At 40.8% G+C, this 27,222-nt stretch overlaps 1 protein-coding gene across 1 annotated transcript; it reads right to left on the bottom strand.

The window, feature by feature from the left end:
* Positions 1-1,609: 1,609 nt before the first annotated feature.
* Positions 1,610-26,536, bottom strand: HSPA4L (heat shock protein family A (Hsp70) member 4 like). The gene is made up of 19 exons (XM_009895951.2): positions 26,220-26,536; positions 21,938-21,995; positions 20,399-20,539; positions 19,822-19,944; positions 18,282-18,381; positions 16,472-16,605; positions 15,343-15,587; positions 15,184-15,260; positions 13,872-14,023; positions 13,272-13,378; positions 12,742-12,875; positions 11,916-12,118; positions 9,319-9,420; positions 8,663-8,800; positions 7,783-7,908; positions 6,859-6,966; positions 5,955-6,074; positions 4,731-4,892; positions 1,610-4,358 (listed from the first exon to the last, which is right to left on the bottom strand). The coding sequence occupies exons 1-19, from the start codon at positions 26,324-26,326 to the stop codon at positions 4,164-4,166; spliced, it is 2,532 nt and encodes an 843-aa protein (XP_009894253.1). The 5' UTR covers positions 26,327-26,536; the 3' UTR covers positions 1,610-4,163.
* Between the last annotated feature and the right edge of the window lie 686 nt (positions 26,537-27,222).

The raw sequence follows: 27,222 nt of genomic DNA, 5'->3' as shown, positions 1-27,222 counted from the left end.
TCAGTGTGACATGTACAGTATGTGGCTGAAGTCTTCAGATTTCAGCTGTAGAGAACTAAGAATTCAGCTAAGAGTTTGGCCACCAAACACTTTCTCTGTCCAACTGAGAATTTACATTGATGCTCCAAATGGTACTTGAGGAACTGAAATGAAAATTTACAGGGCATTAACTGCCTTTTGTTAAGCAACAGTTTTTACTCTTTCTTTTGGGATAGTCTTCTGGTACCTGAAAGGCTACAAAACTTAACAAAAAACCAAACAAAGAGTAGGAAGGTAATATTCCTCCATTAAGTTAAAGAAAACTCATCCAGTAGTAGCTCATGTAAGCATCCTTCAAGTATCTGTACCCTACCCTGCCCCACAACTATGGGCACCTAAGCTTCAGCCTGGAAGGGCTCACAAAACTCAAATGTATCAATTTATTACAGCGTGGTAACATTAAAATGAAAACTCTGCGTTGAGAAACAAGGTTCATGCTGACACTCGTCTACAGGAAGTGGATTTAGCTTCTTTCTTACAGCAGCTGGCTTGGAGCTTTATGTGACCGTTTGACACTGTGCCTTTAAGGAAGGGGCACACTGGCTAAATGTTTATAAAATATTTTGATATTCTAAACGAATTTCATTGGCCTGTGTGGGTCAGAGGGGTAGTGGTTTGGTAAGCGAGTGTTGGTTAGCTGAAAGGCATGGACAACTGAGAGGTTTTGCTAAGGCTGTAAAGTTCCTAAGTACTTTTTGACACTAGTGTGAGGACGGCAGTCTCCTGCCAGCTTCTTGCCCCTTTCCTGAAATTACATTTAAATGTAATCCTTACAGCAAAAAACCCAAACACTTAAATATGGAGTGTTTGAGAACAGTAAGGAACAGTAAGCATCTATAATTGAGTTCAGAGAACTGGCATGTTTGAAAACAGTATTAGATAATTTCAAATGCTGAAGACATAAAGGAATCTTGTCAACACACACTAGATGCTTTAGAGTAACAGCTTTCACCTTTAAGTGAAACCTCCAAAACCTCCCTACTGCAGCACAGCAGGCATGCAGAATGCTGCACACTTCAGCAGCAGCACTGAAGTCTCAACTCACCACCCCACCCCCTCCAGCGCTGCAACAAGGACAGCTTCTCCACCTGCCCTGTGAATCCCTGTGGTAACACAAATTAGGTGCTTCACCTCAACTGCTAGGAAGGATTTGTTATCCAAGTGGCTACTGCAAAGTGTTGCAAGCATGCCCCCCAAGGCAATATTTAAATGGTGAAAAGAAGGACACTGCCAGAAGGCAAGAAGGGAAAAGATTCTTCATTCAAATTCAGACACACATTCAAAGTCAGACCAAAAAAGGCAGGCAGCTGTTCTAGGTTATTTTGTCATGTAGCACCCTTGCCCATTTAAAGAATGAAGAATATAAAAAGTTTAACTTAAAGCAATTGCTAAAAGTATTTGTTACATCTGAATGAAGTTGTGGTAGGTTGAGAAAAAAAGAAAATCCTGAAATAATAAAAAATGTGGAAAGGAAGCCATGAGTCAGTTGTAAACCAGCAACTTAGTGCAGTAAAGTAAACTAATTTTGAAGCCATTTCTTGAGCAGGCCCATTAATGCTTGAGATGTCTTCCTTAAAGAAATGAAGAAAGATGCTACTGGTAAAAGAAAACTGAAGTACAGATGCTGTTTGGTAGCTAAACTTGTACATTATGTTGTAGACTGACTGAAAAACCTGACCAACCAGAAATACTTAAACTAAACTCCACTGCCTCTGCAAGGTAGTGTTGCTTCCCACTTTTTCCTTTTATGGGCTAGAAGGAGTATCTTCAAATGTTGGAAATGTATCTTGCTCTCAACAAAAGTTTCAAGTAAAACACTCACAACAAATACCCACTTCTAAAATACAACCCACAGAATAGTGTACTACTGTTGGTTCCCTAACAAAACTTATGTGGCAAGATGCTCAGTCTGGTGCTGTCAGGGTAGCCACAGGGTAACACTTTTTGAGTCCAACACACAAAACATCCCCTTCAAGTTGTGCATAGCTTTTGCAAGTACTCGAGAACTTTGAAGGCCCATTTGGCCTTTCCAAATGGAATTCTTAACATATCAGCAGCCAGTTGCTATGGGCAGTCTGCAACTATCATTCCTCTTCACCAGGGATATGAGACGGAGCAGATGCCCAGAAAAAACCCCAACAAAACAACAACCCCTATTCTAATAAGAAAGCCCTACTCTAGTCACTTGTGTTAACCCCATCTGCTTTTGATCTTGCTGTAGAATTATTCCAGCCTTTATGCACAAGAACTGCCTCAAACATTTGTAATTTAGCATTAAGCATCTGATGACCATCAGCAGAAGGCTTACACATGACCCTTTAGCTACTGGAGATTTCCATTGGTTGAGCTCTTCTGCCAAGTATCAGGAAGTCTGCCACACAAATTACTGTACAGATGGGTTTTAAGAAGCCAATAATTATGAATGCCATTCATTACACTGCTGAAGTGAGGCCAGCAACGCATTCATGTTGTTAAAGCCTATGGGACTGAAGCTGGCTCAGTCGTGTATGACTTAAACCTAGGATAACGGACACTGAAAGGCAGTCACCGCCCAGCACCAGTGGTTACAGTGGCAGAATTCAAGACTGAGGTTGCGAGTAGCTGCAGTTTTATTCAAGGTCACTCAGTTTTTGTTCAAGGACTTCAAATATGTCAACTCAAGGTGCTAAGTCATCCCCAATTGACTGTGTAGAGTAGGAATAGTAAAGTATGTGCAGCTTGGCCACTTGCTATCAGTCATGAAGATGAAATTCTAACACTTGGGCTACTTGAGCCAGTTTATATACAGCTGCAAATGATGCTGCCCCTAGAAAACACTTTGCACAGCCAAGAGTAGCCCAGTCCTGCGCTGGTAATGGAAGAGCTGTTTCAAGTCAGCAGCAAAGTGACTTGCTTGAGCAAGTGCTTCAGCACCTCAGTGACTGACAGGACCATTCAGAATGTACGCACAGACACTGAACCTCAACAATATGCAAGATGTATCAAAGAAAAATAGTGACTCAGCTGTGTAGTATGTTACAGACATTTTCATTTGATGAAGTTAATGACCAAAGGTAACCGGTAAGCTATGCAAGTTTCTCAAGTAGATTCCATCTTTGGGTAATAATATCCAGTTTGTAAGTATTTTGCTTCTATCCATGACAAAAGTATTTATGTGCTGAGTATTAAGGCCTAAATAAGCTCTCAGCATTTTCAAGTTTGCAACTAACAGCACAGACGCAACCTCAAACCCAGGGTGCTAATATCCAGGTCGTGCAGCACAGTTTCTGTTGTTTCTCCTCCCCAGCTCAAGGTGTGATCAAGATACAGATTTCCTTCAAAACAAAAGCAGCAGGCATAGTAACACGTGCAGTAAGACATTTTCAAGGCAAAGCTATGCAACAGTCCTTGGATACTTCCTACCATTGCCACTAGCATCATCCTACCATAAGCAGAGTACCTTATGTACAGCAATGTGTGCTGAGACCTTGGATGATTTCAGCACAAGGCAGAGCCATTATGCCAGTATTCTGTAGCTAACATATTAGTGGTATGGGAAACTAAACCATGTTTAAGCTTGTATTATTCACTTTATATGGAAAAGACCATACAATTCTCATGGTACATCAACAAGATGGACTACGTATGCCAACTAACCTCTATTTTAATATTTAAATTATAACAATACAATAACTAGAAAAGGTCAGTGCTTCGAGTGACAAGTTTTGCCACTTCAATTCCAATATTTTTCCAAAATAAAGATGCAATTAGATCTACACTTGAGCATCAGTAGTGCAATACAGTATCCTTTCCTGAATAAAGGAGCTGAGGTTTATCCACAAGAAAAGCTTTAAATAAGGTAGATTGTTGCCATTTATATATCAATTCTGTATGTTTGATATAAAATATATTGGGAAAGCTTAAACTGACTTATACAATCTACATTTGGCTAAAGCTCCACATAAGCAGCATCAGTGGAAATAAACATCAGAGGTGTACTTAATATAAAACACTTCCAAAACTACTCAGCAACAAATGACAGAAGTTGGCTAAGAGTAACTGAACATCTGAGGTGTGTACCAGACAAAAAGAATGGACCCTGTGGTTACTTGCACTATTTTGATTAAGTAAAATAAATGCAAGGTTTAGTCCACTTCCATTTCTCCAGGGGGTTTGGTCTGCTGAGAATTGTCCTTCGCTGGTTCAGGTTTTGTTTCAGCACTGCTCTGTCCGTTCACTGGTCCATTGTGTTCACCATTGGCTTTTGACTGCCCATCGTTGGGAGGTTCTATCTTCGGTTTGGGCTTGTATATGATGGGATTACAGAAGCTATCCAATTCCTAGTTGTAACAGAAATGAGAGAGCAAGTTCATTTGGCTGCACAGTAACTGCACTGAACTAGAACGTCTCAAATTTGGTTTGGGTTTTTAATAGCCTGAAGAAATTAAAATAAAACCTTTCACTACCTAAAGAAGCCTAGGTGGTAACCCATTTTCTAGCCAGCCTGGTGCTGTAGCTCAGGCTATTTTAAAAAGGGTTTTTCAGAGGCACTGCTGTAAATCAAGAGCCAGAACTGAACATCAATAAAACTGTACAAGTCTATTCCGAGCCTTAAAATCTCTGCAGGTGTAATAATCTAGCTCAAGACAAAGGCCAAAACCTTGTTAAAAAACAATTTACTAGAATGTGACACAGTAATTTTTTGGCTTTACCTTAGATTTTGACATGATTTCTGCCACTTTGACAACTGGATCCTGAGTTAGACTTAGTTTGTTCTGAGCATTCATTTTGCTGTTCAACCAATTCATAGCCTCATTGACATATTTTTCAACTTTTTCCATCTCAGCAGGATCAAGGTGATCATACTTTTCATCCTAAGGAGAGAGAGAGATTACATCATCAATTAACATATGCTTCTCACCCAGCTAAGAATTTCATGAACACCCAAATACAATAGGGTAATATTGCTACAACCCAACAGAAATAGTTTTAAGCAGCTTTGCATATAAAACATGAATGTAGAACAAGACAGACAGGACATTATCTTAAGACATTTGAAATTTTGATCAGCAGTCTACATTGAAGCAGCACAGATTAGTAAGGATGTTGGGGGAAAAAAAAAAGCACCCCAAATTTACTGTAGTTTTACTAATGAACTCCAAGAGACAGCTCTGCAAGTTACAGAAACAATGGCGATAGCCGTAACGTGGGATATCCATTTCAAGTGGTGCAGGTCACCATAAAAATGTGATTGTGTTCAATTCATGTTCTCATGCTAGCCTTTTATGCTACCAATCCAGAAGAGTTTCAGGAGCAGGAGCATAACAGCCATTTTACAGCAGCTTCACAAGTGTGGTGGGTTGAAATTTACCCACTCCAACATTAAATTTTCCAGACCAGCTCAGTTGGAAGCAAATGAAAGCTGTATTTACAAGCAAAACTAAAATGGCATGCAATGAATATGTACAAAATGCACAGTATTTACAATACTTACAGCTATTTACAATTAATGAACAGCACAAGGACCCCCCAAAAACCAGGAGAAGCTAATAGCCTCTCCCACCCTGCCCCCCTTTACCCACCACCCACAAGAGAAAGGAGCAGAGAGCTATTAGACTTAGCCAAAACAATGCAGCCAAGGTCAAGCAGAAGCGAGTTAGTATCTCTCCCAGAGCAAAGTTGTTTACATTACTAGATTAAGTCTATTTTCTTTCTAATGGGATTGTTTAGAACTATCATTATCTGCCTTTTTATGCCCAATAGTGATTTATTTACATTTTACTACTTTCTGTTCAAGATCTGTAAAAAATTTTTGAAGGCATAGCCTGACACTACCACAACAAGTAATCCTATAGGATTTATTTTTAAACACCAAAAACCCCACAGCCAAATTCCAGCACTTGTAATAGATTATTCCCTTAGTAATTTGCTTCTACCTTGTTTTTGTATGCTTCTACTGCTTTCATAAGGAGCTGAATCTTCTTTCCCAGTTCATTTAAAACTTTTGGTCTCTCTTCATGTTCCATGTATCTTTCCTGAATAGGCTGTCCAAATTTCTGGAAACATAAGCACAAAGATCTTGACAAATACAGATTTACTTCAGTCTGGTCCATTTGAATAGAAACAAGTCAGGATTTATATGGATGGTTTATAAGTAGTTCATATGAAAACATGTTGTTTTATCCATTGTCTATTTTTCCCTTCTCCCGAATACTGGCATGCAGGCAAGAAGGTAGTTGCCAGGATCTACACTACTGTTTTCATCCATTACTCTGCCTCAAAGGGAACCTGACTTGTGGGAAAGCAGTTTGAGCTCAAGAGCTGAAGACAAGCTTAAATTTACTATAGAGTAGTCATTCATAAGAATTCATGTTTTCCCAGGAGCTTATTAAACCCTGAATTATTTTTTTTGGTCATTACTAGTAAATTGTTATAGCAGAAGGTACTGTTAAAGAACCTTCAGCCTTTATCATCAGATATTAGACCAAAATATCAGTTTTACAATACAGCCACAAAAGAGCTCTGAAAAGAGAAAAAACAGAGCAGCTACTTTAGAGTCTAATATTGAATACATGGGAGAGCAGTTGGACTACTCAGAAGCTTCTTTCAGACTCTAGCAAGACTGACAGAAAATCCCCAGGGCAATTAATCCTATTTGTCACCAGTGAGTCTGCTTCATTTTAAGTATTTCCAAGTTAGGAACATAATTGACATTGAAACAAGCTACATTGCTGACTATATACAATTCTGAACTAAACTGCATCCAGATACAACCTGAACGTCCACACTTGAAAGTTCATGGATTTACACAGACAATTTTCCTAGAAATTTAGAACTTACTCTTAATTCCTGAAGCTTATCCATGTACACTTGTTTTGGCTGGTCCTCTCCATCTTCATAAAGCCAGTTTTCTGTATCCTCCAGCATCAAAGTCAGCTTATTTGAATCCTATGTAGCAAATGAGAAACATACTAGTTCAGATGGGAACACAACAACTGAGACTTCTCCAGCCAGCACATATAGAACACCCACTACTGAAAGATGATGATTTCAGCAGTTTAAAATATTCAAAAGTGACAGTGAAGTAATTAACAGACTTCAAAGTCAAGATTTTACTGAATGGAAAAGGGGCTGGACAGCCCCACTACTCCCAATTTGTAGGTGAAGCTTATGGGACCTATTAAAACTGCTGCTTGACCTTTGTTCCCTCAACTGGTTGCTTGTGTACCAGCCAGTTAGATGGCTGTTACGGAGAAATGATAACAGGATAAGTGTTCTTTCAATACTGCTTTTGCAGAGCCCAGTGTACAGCTTTCTTCATCCCCTTGTACTTGGGAGTTCAATAGCATGCAATGTTAAAAATACTTTTAGGTGAGGCAAAAATTCTGTTCTTGCAAGTTAATTAAATTAGACAATAAAACAGAGCTACACCCACTCCCTTTCGCCTCATTTTCATTTTATTCTTACCCACTCTTGCCGTTTAGTGGCTCATTGTGCTTTGCCCTGCTTTCCTACCCCCACCACAAGGTTTTGTGCCTACATCCAGAGTTCCTCCTTAGCACAGAGCAACTTCTTGGACTACAAACTACATATTTGCATGACAGATGCCAGGTCAAAGTGTAGTTTGAACTTCACTTCTGTGAAGACAATTCTTGTCTCGCTCTGAAATTACTCCAAGAGACCCCTGCAGCCTCCACATAACCCACACTCTTATAAATACAAAGGAATTTGTTCCCACAGCTAAAACACATAGGTGAATCTTACTTCTTCAGTGATGAATTTCTCAAAGACTCCACACAGCTTGTCTCTGAAATCATACACATACTCTTCAACAGCATTTTTAGCATCATTTCTTTCTTTCTCAAGCTTGTCTTGCATCATCATCTTCCCCTAGAGTGAAGAAAAACTCATTTAAAACTAAAAGCATATCAAGTGTCACGCTTAATGGTCACCGTCTTGAAACTCCACCACAGAACTCTGCAGAAGCCTCCTAATTCAGTTAGTGTTCGTATTTGGGAGTTGTTTGGCAAGTGCTTCAGCATAAATGGGGCAGGTATCAATTATGATCTGACCACAACAGACAGGACTAGAAGTAGGCATGTCTCGACTCTGGCTTGGAAGTCACTAGGAATCCTTCTGCCCTACCAAAAATAGTTCATACCGTGTTCTTCATACTGACCATCTTTCAGAGAATAGCTTATGTGATGGGATCTTCACAGACATTATACCTAGGAAGTTCAGAAAGGATTCTCTAAAGGCCAAGTTTTCTACATAATATTTTTCTGCTTATGTGGGACTTGGAAGGCCAAAAAGTGATAGAATCGAGGACCCAGCTTCTGCAAAGCACCAGAGCACAGGCAAATGCTACTCCTGACCAGTATCAGATCAGCCAATAACAATTGGCATCACTGTAACATACTATGCTGCCTGTGCTGGCAATTCTCAGCTCAACATCAGACATGAGTAGTTAAGCCTACTTAAGCTGATGAATTTCACCAGAAGACCTAAACAAACCCCCTTACAATTGAAGGCAAACCCCTCAAAGAATTCTGTATTAGACAAATGAGTTTATGGTTGCAAACACCTTCTGGACAATTATTTACAGCACCATTAATATGAGTGGTCATCTGCTTATAATGCTTACCTCATTTTCTATATAGCAATTAATGAGATCTTGTCCCAGTTGTCTATAAAGGGTTGCCTGTATAGGTAGGTCAATACTCTTCACTTTTGCTTTAGCCTTTGGCTGGGCTGGATGATCTTGCTTGTCCCCTGAAGCAGCCTATAGAGATTTACACTATTAATCTTTCAAGAAGTGTTTCTACATTCATGCTCAAAAGAGACAAACAAAACTTGTAAGACAGCTACAAATAATTCATTTGTAAATGAAGCACCCAACTGTTGCTCTGCTGTTCAGAACCACCACTACTCTAGTTCTGATCTAAACTGGAGGAATTTAGTTTCTTTGAACGTAACACAAAGAGCTTCTGAGAAAAACTTGTTCAAAAGCTAAAGGCACTGCATAGTGTTCTTGATAATGTTTCCTAACATTACCTAGATTACATCTTCTCTGTAAAACTACATTAAACAACAAAAACTTACTTCGAAGACATTATCCTATTCTGTTTTGAAAACCCAAGTGCTAAGCTAGGATTCCTCATGTAACCATTTCAGTACAGCTGGATTATCTAAACACAGTCAATGTCTTTCAGCTAGTAAGAGTAATAACTTCAAGAATACAGGACAAAAACAGCCTAAGGGATGCAACAGGACATTTCCTTATCAATACTGAATACAAACTTTTATTTCAGTTCCTGCATTTTCAGTTTCCTCATCTGCTTGGTTCTGCTGTTCAGCTTGGTTTTTCTGAATACCTTCATCTTGATCAACCTGCATTTTATCCTAGAAAGAGAGTTACATAACTGAATGCAAAGGTTTGCTTTATGATTTTAGACTCAATGTCAATCACAATAGATCACAGATAATATATGGACTTGATTTTGGATCCACCATTTTAAACAGGCATTTTGATGTAGTACTTGTATTCATCTTTCTCAAATTAAATGAGAGTTCTATTTTGCCTGTCCCCTTGAAACAGTTATGATGTTGCCATCTGTACCCATTAGAATATTCCATTTCAAATTAGAAATACATCTACAATGTATGCTAAGAACATTCTAGAAACACACTCCTAACACAAGCAGTAACAATAGGTTCTCTGTGGAACAGCCAGAACTTCAGTCTCATACCATTTTTCATCTGAACCTTTGAAGTTTGTAATCCAAAGCAGAAGTAATTATCGTCATTGTTATCCGCATCTGTCTCACACAACCCTAAACATTTGTTTCTGTACTAGTCTTGGAGCACAAAACCAACTGTCTTCCTTCCCTGACACCCAAAAGTTATAAAGTTTCACTTCTATTTATCTGTAATTCACCTGTGCCTCGTTCTAAATGTAAGGATCTTGAAGACATCTCTAATTGCTACTGCTGATCACTTATGTAGTTTAAGTAATACAATTCCTTGTATACATTGCAAAGAACTTTTACTAACATTAATAGTGGATAAGCCTGAAGTTTTCAGGATGGCTCCAATACTTGGACATCAATAACTAGTGAGCTGTAGCTGAGGTCTGAAAGGCCCAGGATTACTTCCATCACAAGGAATGAAGACTCCTGGATTCACTAACTCCTTATGCATGTAAAATAATTCACTGCTAGTTCAAACTCTGGGGCAGATGCAGATGTTGCAGTTTAGCTGCTGTAATCGAATCAACAAGTTTTTGAGATGTTGAGAACAAAAGAGCCACTTTTACCAAATTAAAGTTTTGTTACTTCAGAGGAGAACACAATTAAAATTCTCCTTTTTACCATTCTTACTGTTCACACAGAAGAACTGGAAGGAAGCATTTCACCTACACAGAACATCTAGAGGGGTAAAATACATTATACACCACAAACCTCTTCCTCAGAGTTGAGGGTATCATCCTCAGTAACGAGAGGTAATTGCTGACAAGCACCATTGTAAGAAGGAAAATGTGTTAGATAGATGGAAGTACCACACTGAAAGCCTGAGGGTGGAAGTGGTTACTCTTGTACTGAACATAGTATACTTCTTAGCAACCTCCACCTGCAGTGTCCTGTTGCACTAAACACCAACTCTGTTACTTCCAAGTGTTTTCACTTACAAGCATCAGACGCAGAGCACACGTCTACATGGAACTACATCATGTCTGCATTTTCAAATATACTCAAAGTCTTTGAAAGCAGGGTAAAATATAAGGAGTGGCTGATATCAATTATGTAATGCTAATTGTGTAACCACTTGCCCCAGTTCCCAGAGTATATTTAACTGAAGTGGGAAAAGCTGCTGGGGACAGATTTTTGAAGACAACGACAGGAAAGCACATTCACCCCTTCCTCCAAATAAAGCCACAGAGTGTTTGCTTACTTCCCAGTCTTACTCCCTAGGGAAACCTCCCTCCTTGGTACACCTGACAGCATGTGAGAGCAGTAGCCCTGCTGACTACTTTGCAAGAGAGTTAATCACCAGCTTGTCCACTGCTTCATCCGCTTTTTCTCTATGCTATCATTTCTTTCCCCTGGGAGCTGTAACATAACCAAAAGCCCAAGCTATAGAAAGGCACAAGGAAAGGCTGCCAAGGCCAGCACTAGTGTGCTGGTCCTAGCTGCAAAGTGTTCCCTGCATCCAATCCTCAACTGCACAGTGTCAAATGGAACAGCTGCACCTCACTACCTCAGTGATCTGCTTTCAGTATGCAGTGCACTATCAAGAAAGGTGATCCTCCTTGCACTAGAATGAGAGAACATAAAATTTAAACTGCCCAGTATTAACATCGAAGCTGTTGCATATTTATTACCAGTCATTTCCCCTATGGGCTTACAAGCCAGTTTGTAAGAACCACTGCTTTTGAAGTATATGAAAAAGTGCCCTTAGTGATTAAATGTTTTTTTGAAGAATATTTTTAAATATGGAAAAATTAATCTTTTTACTCAATGAAAATGCAGTACTTGAAGGAAAAACAACCAACCAAACCACCCCCTCCCCACCAATCTTTAGAACGTGTTTGTCAACTCACTAAATATGCTGCCATTTGATGACAAGATTAGGTAACACCAGGGCTAGCAGAGAGATGGTAAAGAATGAAAAAAAAATCACTTTCCTTTGCAAGCAGGTGTTACACTCCTCTTTCCTTTCTTAGTGTAACACGTCACCAGTACTTTCATAATAAACATGAAGAAATGTTACATAACTGAAGAAACAATTTCAGGGTGGAGAAGCAGTACTTGTCAGAAGCCATACACTCTGACTTAATCTCCAGTTACTGGCTCTCCTGTCAGGATTATAAGGAGTGGAGGTTTTACAAGTTTACATACCAGCTCTTCATCTCTGCCTTGGTTCTTACTTGATGATTCAGTGTCCATAGGTGTATCATTGTGATCTCCCTCGACGTTCTGCCTCTCGATGATAGAAGCATTGGCCACGCTGAAAAGGCCGTGAATGTTGACGCGCACTTTGACCTTCACTTTGGAATTGTCACCATCGTGTTGGGGACCAACATTCTGAATAGTGAAACGCCCTTAAGAAACAAACATGTTTTAATTGTTACTCCAGCAAAAGAGTCAAAGAAGCAAGAGAGAAAATACATTCCTGGAGGGGTGTCAATTTAAATTGTGACTTTCAACGTAATTCAAGCTATCTGAACTTCCCACTTATTTGTCAATTCTGCAACATAAGGCAACAGCTAAACCAAATTGATGCTTAAGTTCAGGAAAATGTCTGTCTTGTATGTTGAGCAGCAGAGAGTGACATGACAGATAGCTGCCTACTTCCAACAGCTCCTCTGATCCAATTTCTTTGAAATATCCAGGCTGGCAAGCACGTAAGATCCTTATCCATTTTATGGAGCTTGAAGGAAGCAGACAATAGAGAAGTACGCTCTTTGTACCTCCTGATTTTTAAAGCATTCAGAAATGGTGCAGACAGAATGAAAAAAGTGCAGTTTTTAAGGAGCTGCCAAAAAGATTACGTTGATACTGTTTGATCACTGCCTCGAAACCAAGATGACTGTGCTGAGCCTCAGAAACCTAGGCTTTTCTGTACCCTGGGAAATATGGACTTAACAGACCTTAATGGGAAAAGTGTTTCCTATTGTTTTATCAACACAAGTTGGGTATGGGTGTTTTCTTCACAGAGCCTTACCTATTCTGGAGTCAGGATAAGGCACTTCATGTGGATGTGTATAGTAAGCTTCCAGGTCAAAAGGCTCTTTCTTGTGAAAAGTAATTACTTTTGAGAACGGAGCAGCATGGTTCTTACTGAAGACTTCACACTCCCTAAAGCAGTGAAATATTAAGTAAGGTTAAACTACTGAATGTAAGGTAATGGACAATCAAAACCAAGGTGTGTTAATGATCAGCAGCTGTAATACTAGTTTAAGTTAGGCTGTAACAAGGGTCGCAGGTTGAAGGCCTTTGGGTCTCAGAGCTGGACTACGCATTCTGTGTTACACATCTTAAGAGGCAGTTTTGCACCAACATTTTTAAATTAAATATATTTCTAATTATTAAGCAGTTAACTGGGAATCAAGAGGTATAATGCAAAATAAAAAAGAAAACTGAAACCATTTGACTGGATGAGATCTTCCAAGTGAGAGACCTGGTCTTTTCCATAGCTCAACATTTTTCATTATGTACACATATACACATCTTAGCAGTCACCATACAACTTACCCTGTTCCTTCTTCATAGGATGATTTCCATCTCAATGTTATAGAATAAGGAACAACGTCTGTGATGGAAAATTCACGGACCTTAAAAGCTGGGGAAAGAATTGCACACTAGAAAACAAAGACAAAGTTTCATTATAGCCAGGTGGTTAAATAATAGTAAGTGTTACAATTAATAACCAAGTGTAAAAAAAGCTGCAATTCCTATGAGGTCACATTGAAGTCATTGAATTTTTAACAGAAACTTCCTGTTCTTCGCAGAAAGTTAATTGAACTGAAAGACTCAACTGAAGTAATAGCAACAGATGCTAATTCCCCAGTGACTGTCAGTGAAGATATCCAGCAATGCTTCCAAATGACTACACACAGCAGAACAGTGCAATTTGGGTCATCAAATCTAACAGTTCTCTCAACAAGACCATACTTCTAACAAAACACAGCAGCAAATAAACAAACGTAATGCAGTAATTTCTGACATGGCCAGTCAAAGGACAAGACTCTGCATCTTGTTTCAGCTGTAGCACATTTTGCCTTTGGTTAGCTGTGTTTCATTAGTACATGATGTTAAAGAAGCAACACTCAAATTCAATTTCAGTGACTATACCTGCAAGGCACAGCCTCTTGCAACAGCTTCATCAGCATTTAGCGTGGTGCTTATCTCTTTACAGAAAAAGTTAGAGATCTGTTCCTTCACTGCTGGAATTCTAGTAGCCCCACCTACTATTTCTATACTGTAGATATCTTCACGCTGAAGTTCTAGAAAAGAGAATGCATGGCCTTCAGTTACCATAGAGATACCAAAAACTGCCTTTGGACAACCAAAAAAGATAAGGGTTCTTTCTCTTATGACCTGTGACAAGCACTGAATATAGTCAATGGCTGACAAGATCTTTAAAACCAGATTTGTCATGATGTGACCCAGTCAAACCCTTTGTCCCTCCTGCAGGCCAGGAAGTTTTGTAGTTGCATAATCCTGGAAAATGCAGAAACTAAGCATCAGTGAGGACAGCTGTTCTTAAAATGAGGTCCATGTGTATCCCCTTTCTGGTGTGCATAAACTCAGGGATAAAACTGGGTTTTCTTTGGCAGCCCTGCACTGATAGACCCCTCCCAAAATGAGAGCAAAATAAAACCTCTTATACCTCATTTTATGTCTGGTTTAATTTTGGTTGCCAAAGAAAAGCAAACCCCTTAACTAAATGTATATACTCAGTATTAAACTCTTCTTGCAGGGTAACTTTAATTCTGAATCCAACATATGTGCATGACATGATCTCAAACAACTGCTCTGCTCAGCATTCAGGTTCTTATTTCCCATATTAGCTATCTAGCCAAGTCACAAGTTCAGCAGAACTCTTCCCTTTTAGTTGCAGGTGCTGGAATTAGGGCTAAAACCTTTTCCTGTGGAAGTCTAATTCTGTCCTTTATGCTACATTAGGCAAAAAATAAATTAAAAGAAGTAATTAATTGTTATTGCACATGCTTCAGGTAACTTATTTCAAGAATATACTGCCAAATTCTCAGGTCAGTGAGGACATGTATGAATTGTGTATGGAAAAGGCTGGCCAGACAGCTGGAGTAAATAATAGTAGTTTTTCCCATCGTGGTTTTGGTTTGGTTGTTTTGTTTTTAAAGAACAATTTCAGAGCACCAACCTTTTCCATTACACAGGGTGAATTAGGGTCAATAAACCACAGTTGCAGAGTGGTATGTGCACTCATGAGGCAGGAATGGGATCATGCATACATGACAAGCATATGAATGGAACTTACATTTAAACTTTTCAGTACTTAGCTTTGCAATTCTAATAAATACAAAAATATATTAAAAAGATTATCATTAAAGAGATCTAGGATAACTGGATTACTAGTTACTTTCTTGAACCAGAAGTAGTACCTAAATTAACTTCTACTTACTAGCTTGATCCATGGCTGCTCTCAGAGGAGGTTCCACTCTGGACAGAAGGGCAGCACACAACTGCTCAAACTGAGCTCTGCAAGAACAAAGAAAAGTGTTTCACATTACCTGACAGCTCAGAGACCATACTTCACTTGAGTGGAAATAAGGCACAGTACCTGTTCATCTTACTGGAGACATCAAGGTCATTCATGAAGCACTCAATATTGAGTGGAAGGTCAGAAGCATTTGCACTCATAAGCTTCTTCAGCTTTTCACATTCCTGATACAATCGTAACAGGGCTCGAGGATTCTCTTTTACATTCAGTTTGTATTTTGTCCTGAATTCTTCAGAGAAGTAGTCTACCAAAGCCTCATCAAAATTCCTACCACCTACAAACGGGTCAAAGGTAGTAGCCAAGACCTGCACAGAGTTAAAAGTTATTAGACCATGCTTGTTTAGATACAGGGATAACTTTCATAAAGACACCAGTTTACGTTAACACCTTTAATGACAGGTTTGACATGGGAAAGTTCTTTGATTTTCTCACCATTGTCTGGTGCAGTTACCAGACAAAATGACTTGAAAAGATCACTGCTCAATTATTTAGTTTCTGCCCTCAAATAAAATGCTATCACATCTACCATGTTATTTTCTACCATGCTATAGCCCCTACCCTCTTTACTAGCTCCCAAAAGAAAAGGCAGAGTAGGATAGCCATTTCATCATCTGTCACTAGCGCAAAACAGAAACATTTACCATCACCTTCCACATGACTTCAGACATTTTGCTACCAAGGACAAGTTACAAAAAACATTCAGCTATCTGTAGCTCAGACAAAAGCTTCCAAACCAGCAGTCAAGACAGTTCAGTTTTACTTTACATTCTATTGCATTTAGGTTTTGAACCATCATGGGCAGCAGGAAAAAAAAATAAATAATCCAAGTGCAGTTCCAGAGAGTTCAGCAATATCCCATGGGTCAGCTGCACAACTACAATGCTTGAGACTACCAGAATATGCCAGTATTTCAGTTGCATAGTACAAAAATTGTGCAGTATGTTTAATTGCCAAGCACTTTCCAGAACATACTTTGGGCTACTTCATTTCTGCACTGCATAAAAACTGCTTTGCTGAAACAACCAAAAAGTAACAGTTTTTGTATTCAAGCATTTCAAAAATATTTGCTACAGATACTTACTAGTTAGGGGGGGGTTAAACTAATCTTTCCACACAACAGCATTCCAAGCATTGTTCACCTAATACTTAAGAATATTCAGGAATTTTATTGTAAAGCTAAAAAGATTACCTTCAATTTTCCCTTGTTAAAAGCACAGATTGAAACCTGATAAGCAGAATGCCCCATATCCACAAAGACCACATTTCTTGGCTTCTCCTCCAAGGCTGGCAGATCTTGCTTATATATTCCATAGGCCAGTGCAACTGAAAAACACCAACCCACAGGAGTTAGGGGACCACTCCATAGAGCTGTAATGCATGCTTTGAAAGTGCTACCTCAAGACAGACACTGCTTCTGTTTACTCTTTCTAAACACCTCCTTTACTCTGCTGAAACAGAACATAAGGATCAGGAGGGTCACAAGTTTTAGACCTTTGCAAAGTGCCACATTTGTCCATTTCTTACTGTTTCATTTCTAGCTTTACATTATGTAATGGTCACGCACACAACTGACTTTTTGGTATTCTGTGTAACTAGGCATCTCTTTCCAACAACTGCATGCTGTGCACCTTCAAAAACACTAACTTACAGTCAGCAGCATATGCACCACCCTAAGTTTAAATTTTTAGATCCTGGATATATAAAATGGGTTATTTTTGTTTCCATTTAAGAATTACTGTCCATATATGAAGTAGCTCATTGCAAAGACAGTTATGTTGAATGCATTTTTCACTGGCAAGGGAGGAAACAGATCACATGAAGATTTAATACTACTGAAGCATCACCCTTGTATTTCAGCTCCATTTGTAGCCAAACGAACATCTTCATTTGTGAAATACTGAGGTCTCATGCCTGCCCCACTCCTTTGACATTCCTTACTTTCAGTGGTTTTTAGCTCAACTTGGCAAAATTCAAGCACATTCAAGAGTTCAAAAATTGTTTGAGAAGACTAGTTTATGCAAATCTAAGGTTTCAATAGCAGCACTTGTTCAGAAGGTTGGTTTACACTTTCTAAAAGGAAAGAGGATTTAAATTAAAAAAAGAAAAACGCTTTAAATGGCTGCAGCCTTAGTTCCTGTGAAATGTACCCTGTTTCTGCACTCTGCCCTAAAATCCACCAAAACCGGAGGAGGGCAGTAAACACATCATTTGACAGAAACAATAGTTATGCTAATGCTACAGCTAATAGGACTGCCACAAGTTTAAACTGTCATTAACCTCCAGACTCCTGCTTGACTCAATTTGGGCATTCAGGTGTTTTTTAAATATGAGGAAATCTGCTTTCAGAAGAAGCTCCATGAAAATGCAGTTCATATAAAAGCAGCTTTTAAAGCCCACATTTAAGTAGTTACAAATGGAAAAGCCTTGGATTACACACTAACATTTCCTTTCGGTGCATTTCACTTCAAATAAAAGAGAACTTCTCTAATACTTTCCTAAGATTTATTTTTATTCCAGCACACACATCTTCCAGTAAGCTGGAAAGAAAATTAGAAGACCCCACTGCACACCAATGATAAATCATGTATGGATTGTGATCTATCAGACAGACACAGGATTTAATACAGCACTATATTTAATACAACAATTGAGAATTTAGGTCAGGTGCACACTGCAGCTGGATCACTGAGATTCTGGAAGTATTTCAGGGCCTTCCCAAAACAGCTACTGTAGCTCCAGCTTTATTCCAGAAGCACAGCAGCTATTTTCAAGTGGTGTTCAAGTTGGCAAGTCAAACTCTCATCTCAGTCTTGCAAGTGCTGAGCACCAGCTCACCAAAACAAGCTGCTGTGTTTCCAGTTTCCAAGCTGGATTGAGAGTGCTAGCCTGGGTAGCTTTTCCCAAGCTCCTGGTTGTGTAACAGGAATATGTCACTCTCGGATTCAATAGCCTGAAAGGGGGAGGGAAGAAAAGGAGAGGTTGTTGCCCTTGCCCTTTACCTGCTGTAGTTTCATTCATCAGCTTCAGACAATTTAATCCTGCAATCTGTGCAGCTGCCATCACAGACCTTCTCTCAGCATCAGTAAAGAAACTGGGTACCTGTTTCCAAAAAAGTAATTGCATAGGATATTATGAAATATGAACTTTAAAAAACAGCAGCAGTCTGACTTACCCATGAAGCAACTCTGTAATTTAAACACCATAAGGAACTGTATAAGCTAACCTCAGATGATTAAAGCAGTCTCAATAAAACAGCTAGGCAATTTTTAGTGCATATTTTGATTTCAATTTCAAAACATGACAAAACTGAAGTGACATCCAGAGTTGTTTGAAACAGAGTCAGGTTTATGCATTAAAAAAATATGTATCTGGAAATCTTAGATCTTAGAATTGTCACCAGTTGCTGAAAACATTTGTGCAGCACGAAGTCAGCACAATTAATATTCAGACACAGCTCCAAAATAAACGACTGCAGAAGCACTAGAGTGGTGCTGGAACTACACTTTGTGTTACAACTGAACCTGTATCCATGTTTCAATTATCACCTCTACCACAGTGCCAGCTCACAGTCTGCTATATATTCAGTTGCACCAAAAAAAGCCAAAGCACAATCAGAGCCCACTTAGAAACTGGCTGCAATCAGCTGGCACGTCTTCAGCCTCAGTCAAGCTTAAGACACAGAACTACATTCATAGTGGATTTCATTAGCTACCACTGTGGCACATTACCAAGGATCCTTGTTTGTGTGGGAGGTATTCTCTGCATCTTTGTATACCATAAGGAAGCAAGGGAAAAGATCAAAGCAGATTTCTAACAGCTAAAGCACACAGCTTTCCTGTTTCCATGTCTGTCTGACAGAGAGAGAACCACAATACTTCATGCCCAGACTTCTCACCACAGCTAGAGCAGAATTGAGTAGTAAACAAAGTCTTTGCAAAAAGAAGGCATTTATCATTTTTTACCAGGAACAAAAGTTTCCTGTTCAAGATTCCCCCCATACACTCTCACCATGGGTGAGGTCACTAGCTAAGAATACCTGACACAAGCAAACCAGCCAAATAAAAAGAACTTTATAAAAATGCAGGTAGTTTGGACTTCTCAAATTGCTGGTATGAGCCTCAGTGCTGTAAAGCTCAGGCAACTCTCAACTATACCACAACCCAACAGTGTTGAACCGTGAAGACATTTGGGAAGGTTCTTTGGAACTAAGGAAGATAATGTTCACACACAGGACAGTTCCCATTTCTAACAGGAACTGCAGTAATCAGGGTTACTATACACAGCACTTGGTGTAAACCACTTGGGATCGGTTCAAGAAGTACTTTCTTTCTGATAACATTCTTGGTTTCACCCATTTCCCATCTTCTCACACAGGATTACAGAAGAGTTCTCGTTTGTAAAAACCTGCAATAAAGGCCTGTTTTGGGGAGGTGTGATTTCTGTCCACTACTTGTATCTCTTACCACTGCACTAGGACACAAATGGTACCAGCTTACAGACTTATCTATAAGAAACTGCAATCAATACATCGCAACTCACTGAAATCACACAGTCTGCCACTGGTTTCTTCAAAGCACTTTCTGAAGTCTCTTTAAGCTTGGCCAGCAACATTCCTGTGATCTGTTCAATGGCAAACTGTCTCTCTTCATCTAGGTATCGCACCTGGAACAGAATTGCAGGGAAGAAAATGTTCTTCATCTCTTGGTAACAGCACATTTATTACACAGTCAATTGTATTGAAGGCGAATTAAACAAACCCTTTTTTGAAGTGAGGGCCATTAACATTTTATAGCATGGGAAACAATGCTTTTATACACTATGTTATTACTAGATGACATGAGTATGTAAGGCAGAACAAGTACTCTAGATCTTGAGTGCTTAAAGGGCTTGAATTACAAGGAGAAACGAAAAACATAAGTAACTGCTGCGGCAGGTTCTGTGAAAAATGAGGTGTTACTCTGCTGCTTATCACCTGACATGTCTTTTAAAAATGACTAAGAATATATTTACAGTTTTCTTAAGGAAAGTAAGTCAGTTCAAGTAGGAAGTTAGGTGGCAAAGGTCCAGAGTGCCCATCTCTACCACTAATGATATTCTGCATAGAGCTTTAACTCACCTTTACTCCTACGGAGCCATTCGGCATCTTCTGAAGTTCATAGGGAAGTTTGGCCCTTTCAGCTTGTATGTAAGGATCTTCAAATGCTCTTCCATGCAGTTTTTTGAAGCCATGTAATGTATTTTTTACATTTGTGACAATCTGCAGAAAGATTAGTTTACTTTTTAATTACCCATGACATGCAGATTATAGAAGTTCATCCAGAAAGGAACTCTTGTTATATTGGGCTTAATGCACAAATTGAAAAGCTGTGTCAAGCCCCACACATTTACTGGAAAGCAGAGAGCAGGGTGAGAGAGGTCTCTTCCAACCAGATATATTCTGCAATTAATTTATTTAATTAAAATTTCTCTCCCCTTTTATTATCCATTAGATTGCTGCCAAAAAAAAAAAAAAAAAATCACTGCATTTTTTATTTTAGAGGAAGATTCTGACAATGCAGTATTTGAGATTGCACTGCCCACTGCAGGAACAAATTAAGTTATTACCTACATTAACCTTAGCTGAAGTGTCTACATATTAACAAACATCACTTTGAAGTTCCCCTCCCCAACACCTATTCTCTCATCAGTGTTTCAACTTCATTATTTTAAGGACAGGCTTTAAGTAAAGAACAAATACCAACACATACAATATTTAAGCTACCAAAGAAATTACCCCAGAGTTATTCTCTCCAAGGTAACCTAGTCTGGTTTACTAGTCTAAACAGCAAACTTGATAGATGGGAAAAGCACTGATGGGACATCCTCCCACCAGTGCAATTCAGGGGCTGACCTCATAAAGAAAGTGTGAAGTTTCTGAGGACAGCATTGCAGCCTTTGCATATACTGACTGTGCACAGTGCTACTGCTGGGCTCCATTACCTTGGTATCCTCCAGGCAAACTTCCAGTTCGCTATGCTCCACCCTACAGGGAAGGAAGCCCTCAGTGTGCCAACATGATGCATGGATGCAAAGAAAGAGGGTAACACCCAGTCTATTTGGAGTTTGTGGATTCACAGTGCCTATTACGAATTTTCACATATTTTCCTTCCACAGGAAGGCTTTCCTAGCATGCAAGTGAATTTACAGGGAATAGAGAAATCTGACTTCTGTTCAGTTTCAAATTGAGAGAGGAAATGGACCTTTGTCTCACATTATCAGCAACAGCCAGTATCCATACCAAACTTCCACTGCTCAACTTCAGTTTGGACTCTTCTAAAACATAAGCACAGTACTCCTTCCCCACCTCCAATGGAGATTTAACAATTAACTCTATTCTTACTGTCAAAGAAGAAAAAAAACACCCTTCTGTTGAACAAGAAAGGTTTTCTGTTTCTTCCCATTTCTTACTCTTGACAAAACAAAGCAGAAATACAGCTTCAGTTTTAGTACAGAGAATATACTACTGAAGCAATAACTATTATTTTGACATGTACACTTACTGTAGAAAAGCCTTTTTATAAAACAGAAACCCACCAAACTTATTCATCACTTTTCTTTCCATAGTTCAACAGGAGAGAAGATACGCAAGTACTGTGAGAGTCTGTCATCCACTTACCTGGCTCTTTGCTGCATTCCCGATGGCCCGGGTCTTGGATCCTAAGGATATACATGCTCTAAGTAAAAGCAGAAGAAAGAGGAGAAATTCAGCTTTAAAAGAAAACATCTCAAATTATTTCCATGGTACTTGAAAACACAAAAATTTATGAACCTCAATGTGGTATTTAACAAAATTACTGCATGAAGCACCAGAGCTTCCAGCGACATTCCAGTAATTTCGGTATTTACAAGTTGGTTTGGGAAGTGCAAGCAATCGCAACTGCTCTCATTACAACTGCCTCTAAGGAGTTCCTTAAAAGACTGCACATGCTACAGGTCTTATCATGAAGGTAGGGCATTCAGTTGCTTATAGCTAAAGAGGTCTGTGACGTTTATTAAAATCACCTCAACTTCACCAGTCAGGTGTTCTTGCCTCGACAACCCCAAAGCCTGATAGTACCATGTCCGCACTGTAAGAGCCACCAACAATAAAGCCCATCTAAGCCCACAGTAGCCAAACAGCCCAACTCTACCAATGGTTGAGCACTTCCTGTGACTGAGGAGTAACAGGTACATGCTGCAAACAGACAAAACAAGAGATGTCTGGGAACAGCTCCCAGCCACGAAGGGCTTGGAAAGCTCTGGAGTAGTCCATGGCTCTAGCAAAGGCTAGCCCAGTTTCCCAGCCACCATCTGCCCGCCGGACTTACTGCCTTGGAAAAGCTGAGGGTTTTTTTGAAGTTACTATCACCAAACCTTCAGTTGAAATATTTGAAAGAGAACTCTCTCCCCAGAAAGGAAACCCAGCTGGCTAAACCATTCAGTAGTAAATAACAGTTACAACCCACATTTCATACAGTTGAAGTTTAATTGTTAATGAATGCGTAAAGGTCACTGCAGTAGATTGCTTCCTGCCTCCTCTCCATCATCACCACAATCAAGGCACTGTATGTAATTTGATTGTATTATCCAGCAACCACCTCTGCTCTACCACCAGACTGAATGTGCACAACCTTTCCCAGATTTCACTGCTGAAGGCAGACAATGCACTGCCCTACATTTTCCGAGTCTGTACTTCAGCTTCCACAAACAGCTTTTACCATTTCTAGTGGTGCTTAACACTACAGCTCCCAATTACACTTTGTAACAGTAATTTAAAACAATCAGATAGAAGAGCTATTTATAAAGAGAGCAAATGGTTTAGCTGACTTTATTTTATGGATAGTAACATGCTATTGTATCACACCTTTCTGTTGTCAGAATTTGACTTTGCTGATGGACAGCACTACTTACTTACACATACCCCTGTGCAGAAGATGAAGCACTGAGTCAGAAGCTACTCAGCCCAGAGTTCCTGCTGTGACTTATTTCAATCGCCCAGTGCCAGCACAAGGAGACAGATGGTTCCTCTCTCCCTTGGCTGGGAAGCAGAGATGTCAAAGAATAAGACACGCTCTCTTTGGCTCCAAACACTGCAGTTGTATCCAAGACAGCCCTTTAGGAAGCACAGAAGCCTGACAACTGAGCTGTCACCCACACTATGCTCAGCCTACTTTTGAATGGTACTCTTCTGAAGGTAGCAACTCTCTTGACCAGAAGGACATTTCAGTCCTCTCCATACGCTGGTCCTGAAGAAGATGCTGCCTCAATTTTAATTACAGCCCGTGTTTACACTAATTACACATGGTCTGAAAAAAAGTTAGTAAAAAATGATGAACTATCAACAGTCAACTGCATTTTCACAAAATCACAGCACCTGAAAAGGACATTTGCCAGGAGTTTAACACTCCCAGAACACCAGGAACAAATACAGCAGACTTGCGAGAGTTCCCATCTCAGAAAAAGCCAAGTCCCAGTTAACATCCAAAGAGACACTAAAGCCAAAAGCCTTTTACTGAAATGGATGGCTACTAAGCAGAATCTTTTTCCTTTCTTTCCAAAACACTTGTGCTAAAAACATCATAAACTATGCACATCTTACACTAACAGTCCCATGCCTTAGATTATGGGATGCAGGATCTAGCAAACAATAGCAAAGGATGACCTGAATGTTTTAACAACAGGCACACTAGATTTATGACTTAAGAATGCTGTATTAAACTGTGATAAAACCCATCTTCTGCAAGCCTACACTGCTTTTGTCTGGAGCACTGAGGTATGTTTACACCAACACTGTCATGTTCACAGCAGTATCACTAAGATAACTGAACCAGTTCCAAAACTGGAAGCTGGCTTCACTAATTAGCCTTGCCCAGAAAGCACAATTAGCCCTGTAGAGCAGTCAGGACTGTCCTATCTTTAGGCCCTAACACAGTATCTTTACATGACTTAGTAACAACACACTGCACTGAAGTGTACTAGCTTGGCCAGAGCTAGTCTGAGTATTTTTATACTGCGCTACACAGGCAACAAGCATTAACACTCTGCATTTCTGGGAGTAAGTGCCAAGCATTTGGGACATATCCAACCACTGGTATCTACTGGCAAACGTCAAGTGTCTCAACGGTGTGCAGGCACCTCCACAGAAACACATAAAAAAAAAAGAGTTAATGTATTATGTTGCTACGTGCAACAAGCAGAGCCGACGATTTAACAGTTAGATCTGCCTACATCACTCAAAGCCTGTTTGAAGTAAGGTTTAGTTACTGTGATACGCTTTCCATAACATTAACAGACCTGGTTTATTTCTCTTTACTTCTTCAGTTTGATTCGAAACAATGGCATTAGCAAAAACATTCCTCATATCCTCCTATGTAACATTTTGGAGACAGGGCAGAAAACAGCCAGGAAAATGCCACTGTATGTGACATTACTACTGCCTTTAAGTATCTGTGCAATCCAGATGTGCCTCAAACTCCTGTCATAATCACTTTGCCAACATCTTGAAAGTACAGTTCCTCAGCTATTAACATGGAAAATATTAAATGCACGGAAACCTACATGAAGCCCACCTGCAAAGAACACACTCCACGAACAGCGAAGAAGTGGGAATGCTCTTTGTTTTAAGGGGAAAGGAAAGTGCAGCTGCCTGAGAAATCTTCAGGCAACAGTCTGGGGGAATTCCTTGCTCAGAATTTGAATGTTTCAGTTCTCACAACACGTGCACACAAATTGAAAGCCTTGACAGTTAACGTAAGAAGTGTGTTTTCCTAAGTAGTGAAAAATTAAAGAGTACTACCATTAACACAAAACGTGCATTTTAGCAGTCAACTATGCATTTCAAAACTTTTTTGAAAGCAAACCAAAACCTACATCTCTGTGGGATCAAGAAAATAGCAATACTGAAGTTACTATGGCCTCACAGCACAGAAACAACTTCTTGATGCTGGCTACAAATTCCTTTTGTAGAAAGAAGCACCATCCAACTCCCATTTTTTTTATGAGTATTACACATATTTCTGAGTTCTCCTTGAAAATTATGCACAGATGGAGCTCTAAACCCCCTAGACGTATCCCATAGAAACAGAAGAGAAAAATCTCCACCTACTCTTGCGTATCTCATCATCACGGACATTGCCCACTGCCCCCCCTTTCTTGCAAGACCTCGATATTTCACGGGCAGCAGATGCAGGGCGGTGCAAGTAAGAACAGGTTTAAGAAGAAAGAACTCATCGCGCCACTTCCCTGTTTCCCCGGTGAATCAACGTCCTCCTCCTTCCCAGTCTCACCACCACTCCATCACAACCTAGCTCGTGAAAATGCTTCCAACCCTGGCAACCGGTCTGGAGTTCGGGAAACACATGCACTTAACCGAGATCTTTGCTACAAGAAAGTAGCGTCACAAGGACAGAAAAATATTTCCATTGTGGCTCCAGAGCCGTGCGGCACATCCAGCACCGCGCGGGATTTCAAGGACACGCAAGAGTCAAAAGCCGGCGCGGGGGTGCAAGTGTTTGTCGGTCAGCCTCCTGCCCCAGCATACGCCTTTCTGCGCCCGCTTACAACATTGCTCCTGTTACCGGAGAAAGGGCACTGGCCCGGCAAGAGAGGTCGCGCAGGGCTCCGGAACGCTCGCCAGGCCACAGCCGCTGACCGAGTCTCAGTGCCGGCCGGCAGCACCCCACACCTCTCCAGCTGAGAGCCGGGGAAGCAACCGGCGCCGGGCCGGGGCGATAAGACCGTGGAGAGAACAAGGCCCTACGGGGACACACACACGACTCCACCCGCCCTCCAGCACCCGGCCGCCTCGGGGAAGCCCGTGGCAAAGGAGGAAGCAAGGAGGGCGCCTGGGTTCGCCGGTACGGCGATGGAACGTGGAAAAAGTATAAGAGGCCAAGCGGCCCGGGAACGCCGGCACTTACGGGGTGCAGCGGTCGCTGTACTCATTGGCGATAGTCTCGATACCGCCGCTCCGCGCCACTCCGATGTAGCAGTTGAGGAAACCGAGGTCAATGCCAACCACGGACATGGCTGCACTCGGTACTTTCCGTTCCCCTCCGACCTGTGACTGCAGCGGCGAACGTCTAGGTTACTAAGACCCGGCTTCTCACCCGTCTCTCCCCCACTGCGGAGCACCGGCCACCAACCGGCAGCTACACTCCTGTGCGCAGGCGCGCTGTGCCGGCCGGCGGGGAATCCGCCAGGCGCCGGCTACGTTTTCGGCACTTTCCGGAAGGACTCGGGCTGCGCCGGCAGCGGGCGGCGCGCGTTCGAGAAGGATCTGGAAGGGGAGGGAGAAGACGCTCGCGACAGCGACACCCAGGGCCATGACGTCACAGCGCGGCGGGCCTCCCCTTAAAGGAGCCGGGGCGGCCGAGGCTGCTGCTCCCCTGGCGGTAGGGAGGCTCTGAGCTCGCCTTGGAGCGCGGCGCCTGCCATTTTTTTTGTGTAAAATTTGCTTGCGACACTGTAATTTAACGTGATTATAACAATGTAGGGCAATTACCGCTGGGTGGTGGTTAGACCAATTAATAAAGTCATCCTCAGCAGCTGTGAGGGGGGGGGGGGGGGGCAACCTTCCCCCGAGGGTCCCTAGCCTGCTGGCCCAGGGCCCAGCGCGCTCAGCACTAAAGCAAGGAAAGGGGCAAAGAGCCCCAGTTCCCGGGAAGGGTGGCTGGCCAGGGCATTGTGGAAAACCCTCAAGATTCTCAAGGCCTGGGGCTTGCTTTGTATCAGAAACCCTAACTTTGGCACTTGTGTTCAGAGCAGATGTTGGGATTGTGCCTGGTGCAGGGGACAGGCAGAAACTTACGGCCTTCAGGTTCTTTCTCCTGCCACATACGGAAAAGCTGTCCCAGATTTGTGCCTATGTATTCCCAGAAGTGCCTCATCTTTGTCATTTCTCTTTCCCAGAAAAAGCAACAA

The sequence above is a fragment of the Dryobates pubescens genome, chromosome 24, assembly GCF_014839835.1.
Source record: "Dryobates pubescens isolate bDryPub1 chromosome 24, bDryPub1.pri, whole genome shotgun sequence".
Lineage (NCBI taxonomy): Eukaryota > Metazoa > Chordata > Aves > Piciformes > Picidae > Dryobates > Dryobates pubescens.
This window is presented reverse-complemented; position numbering and strand designations above follow the sequence as displayed.

Bases quoted from the DNA above. Each gene is read 5' to 3' on its own strand.
- HSPA4L (XM_009895951.2), bottom strand. From the start codon at position 26,326: ATGTCCGTGGTTGGCATTGACCTCGGTTTCCTCAACTGCTACATCGGA. The intron at 20,540-21,937 runs GTAAGTGGATGA...ATCTTTCTGCAG, and splicing joins GGAATGCAGCAAAGAGCCAG to ATTGTCACAAATGTAAAAAA. The intron at 6,967-7,782 runs GTAAGATTCACC...TTTGCTACATAG, and splicing joins AGAAATTCATCACTGAAGAA to GATTCAAATAAGCTGACTTT.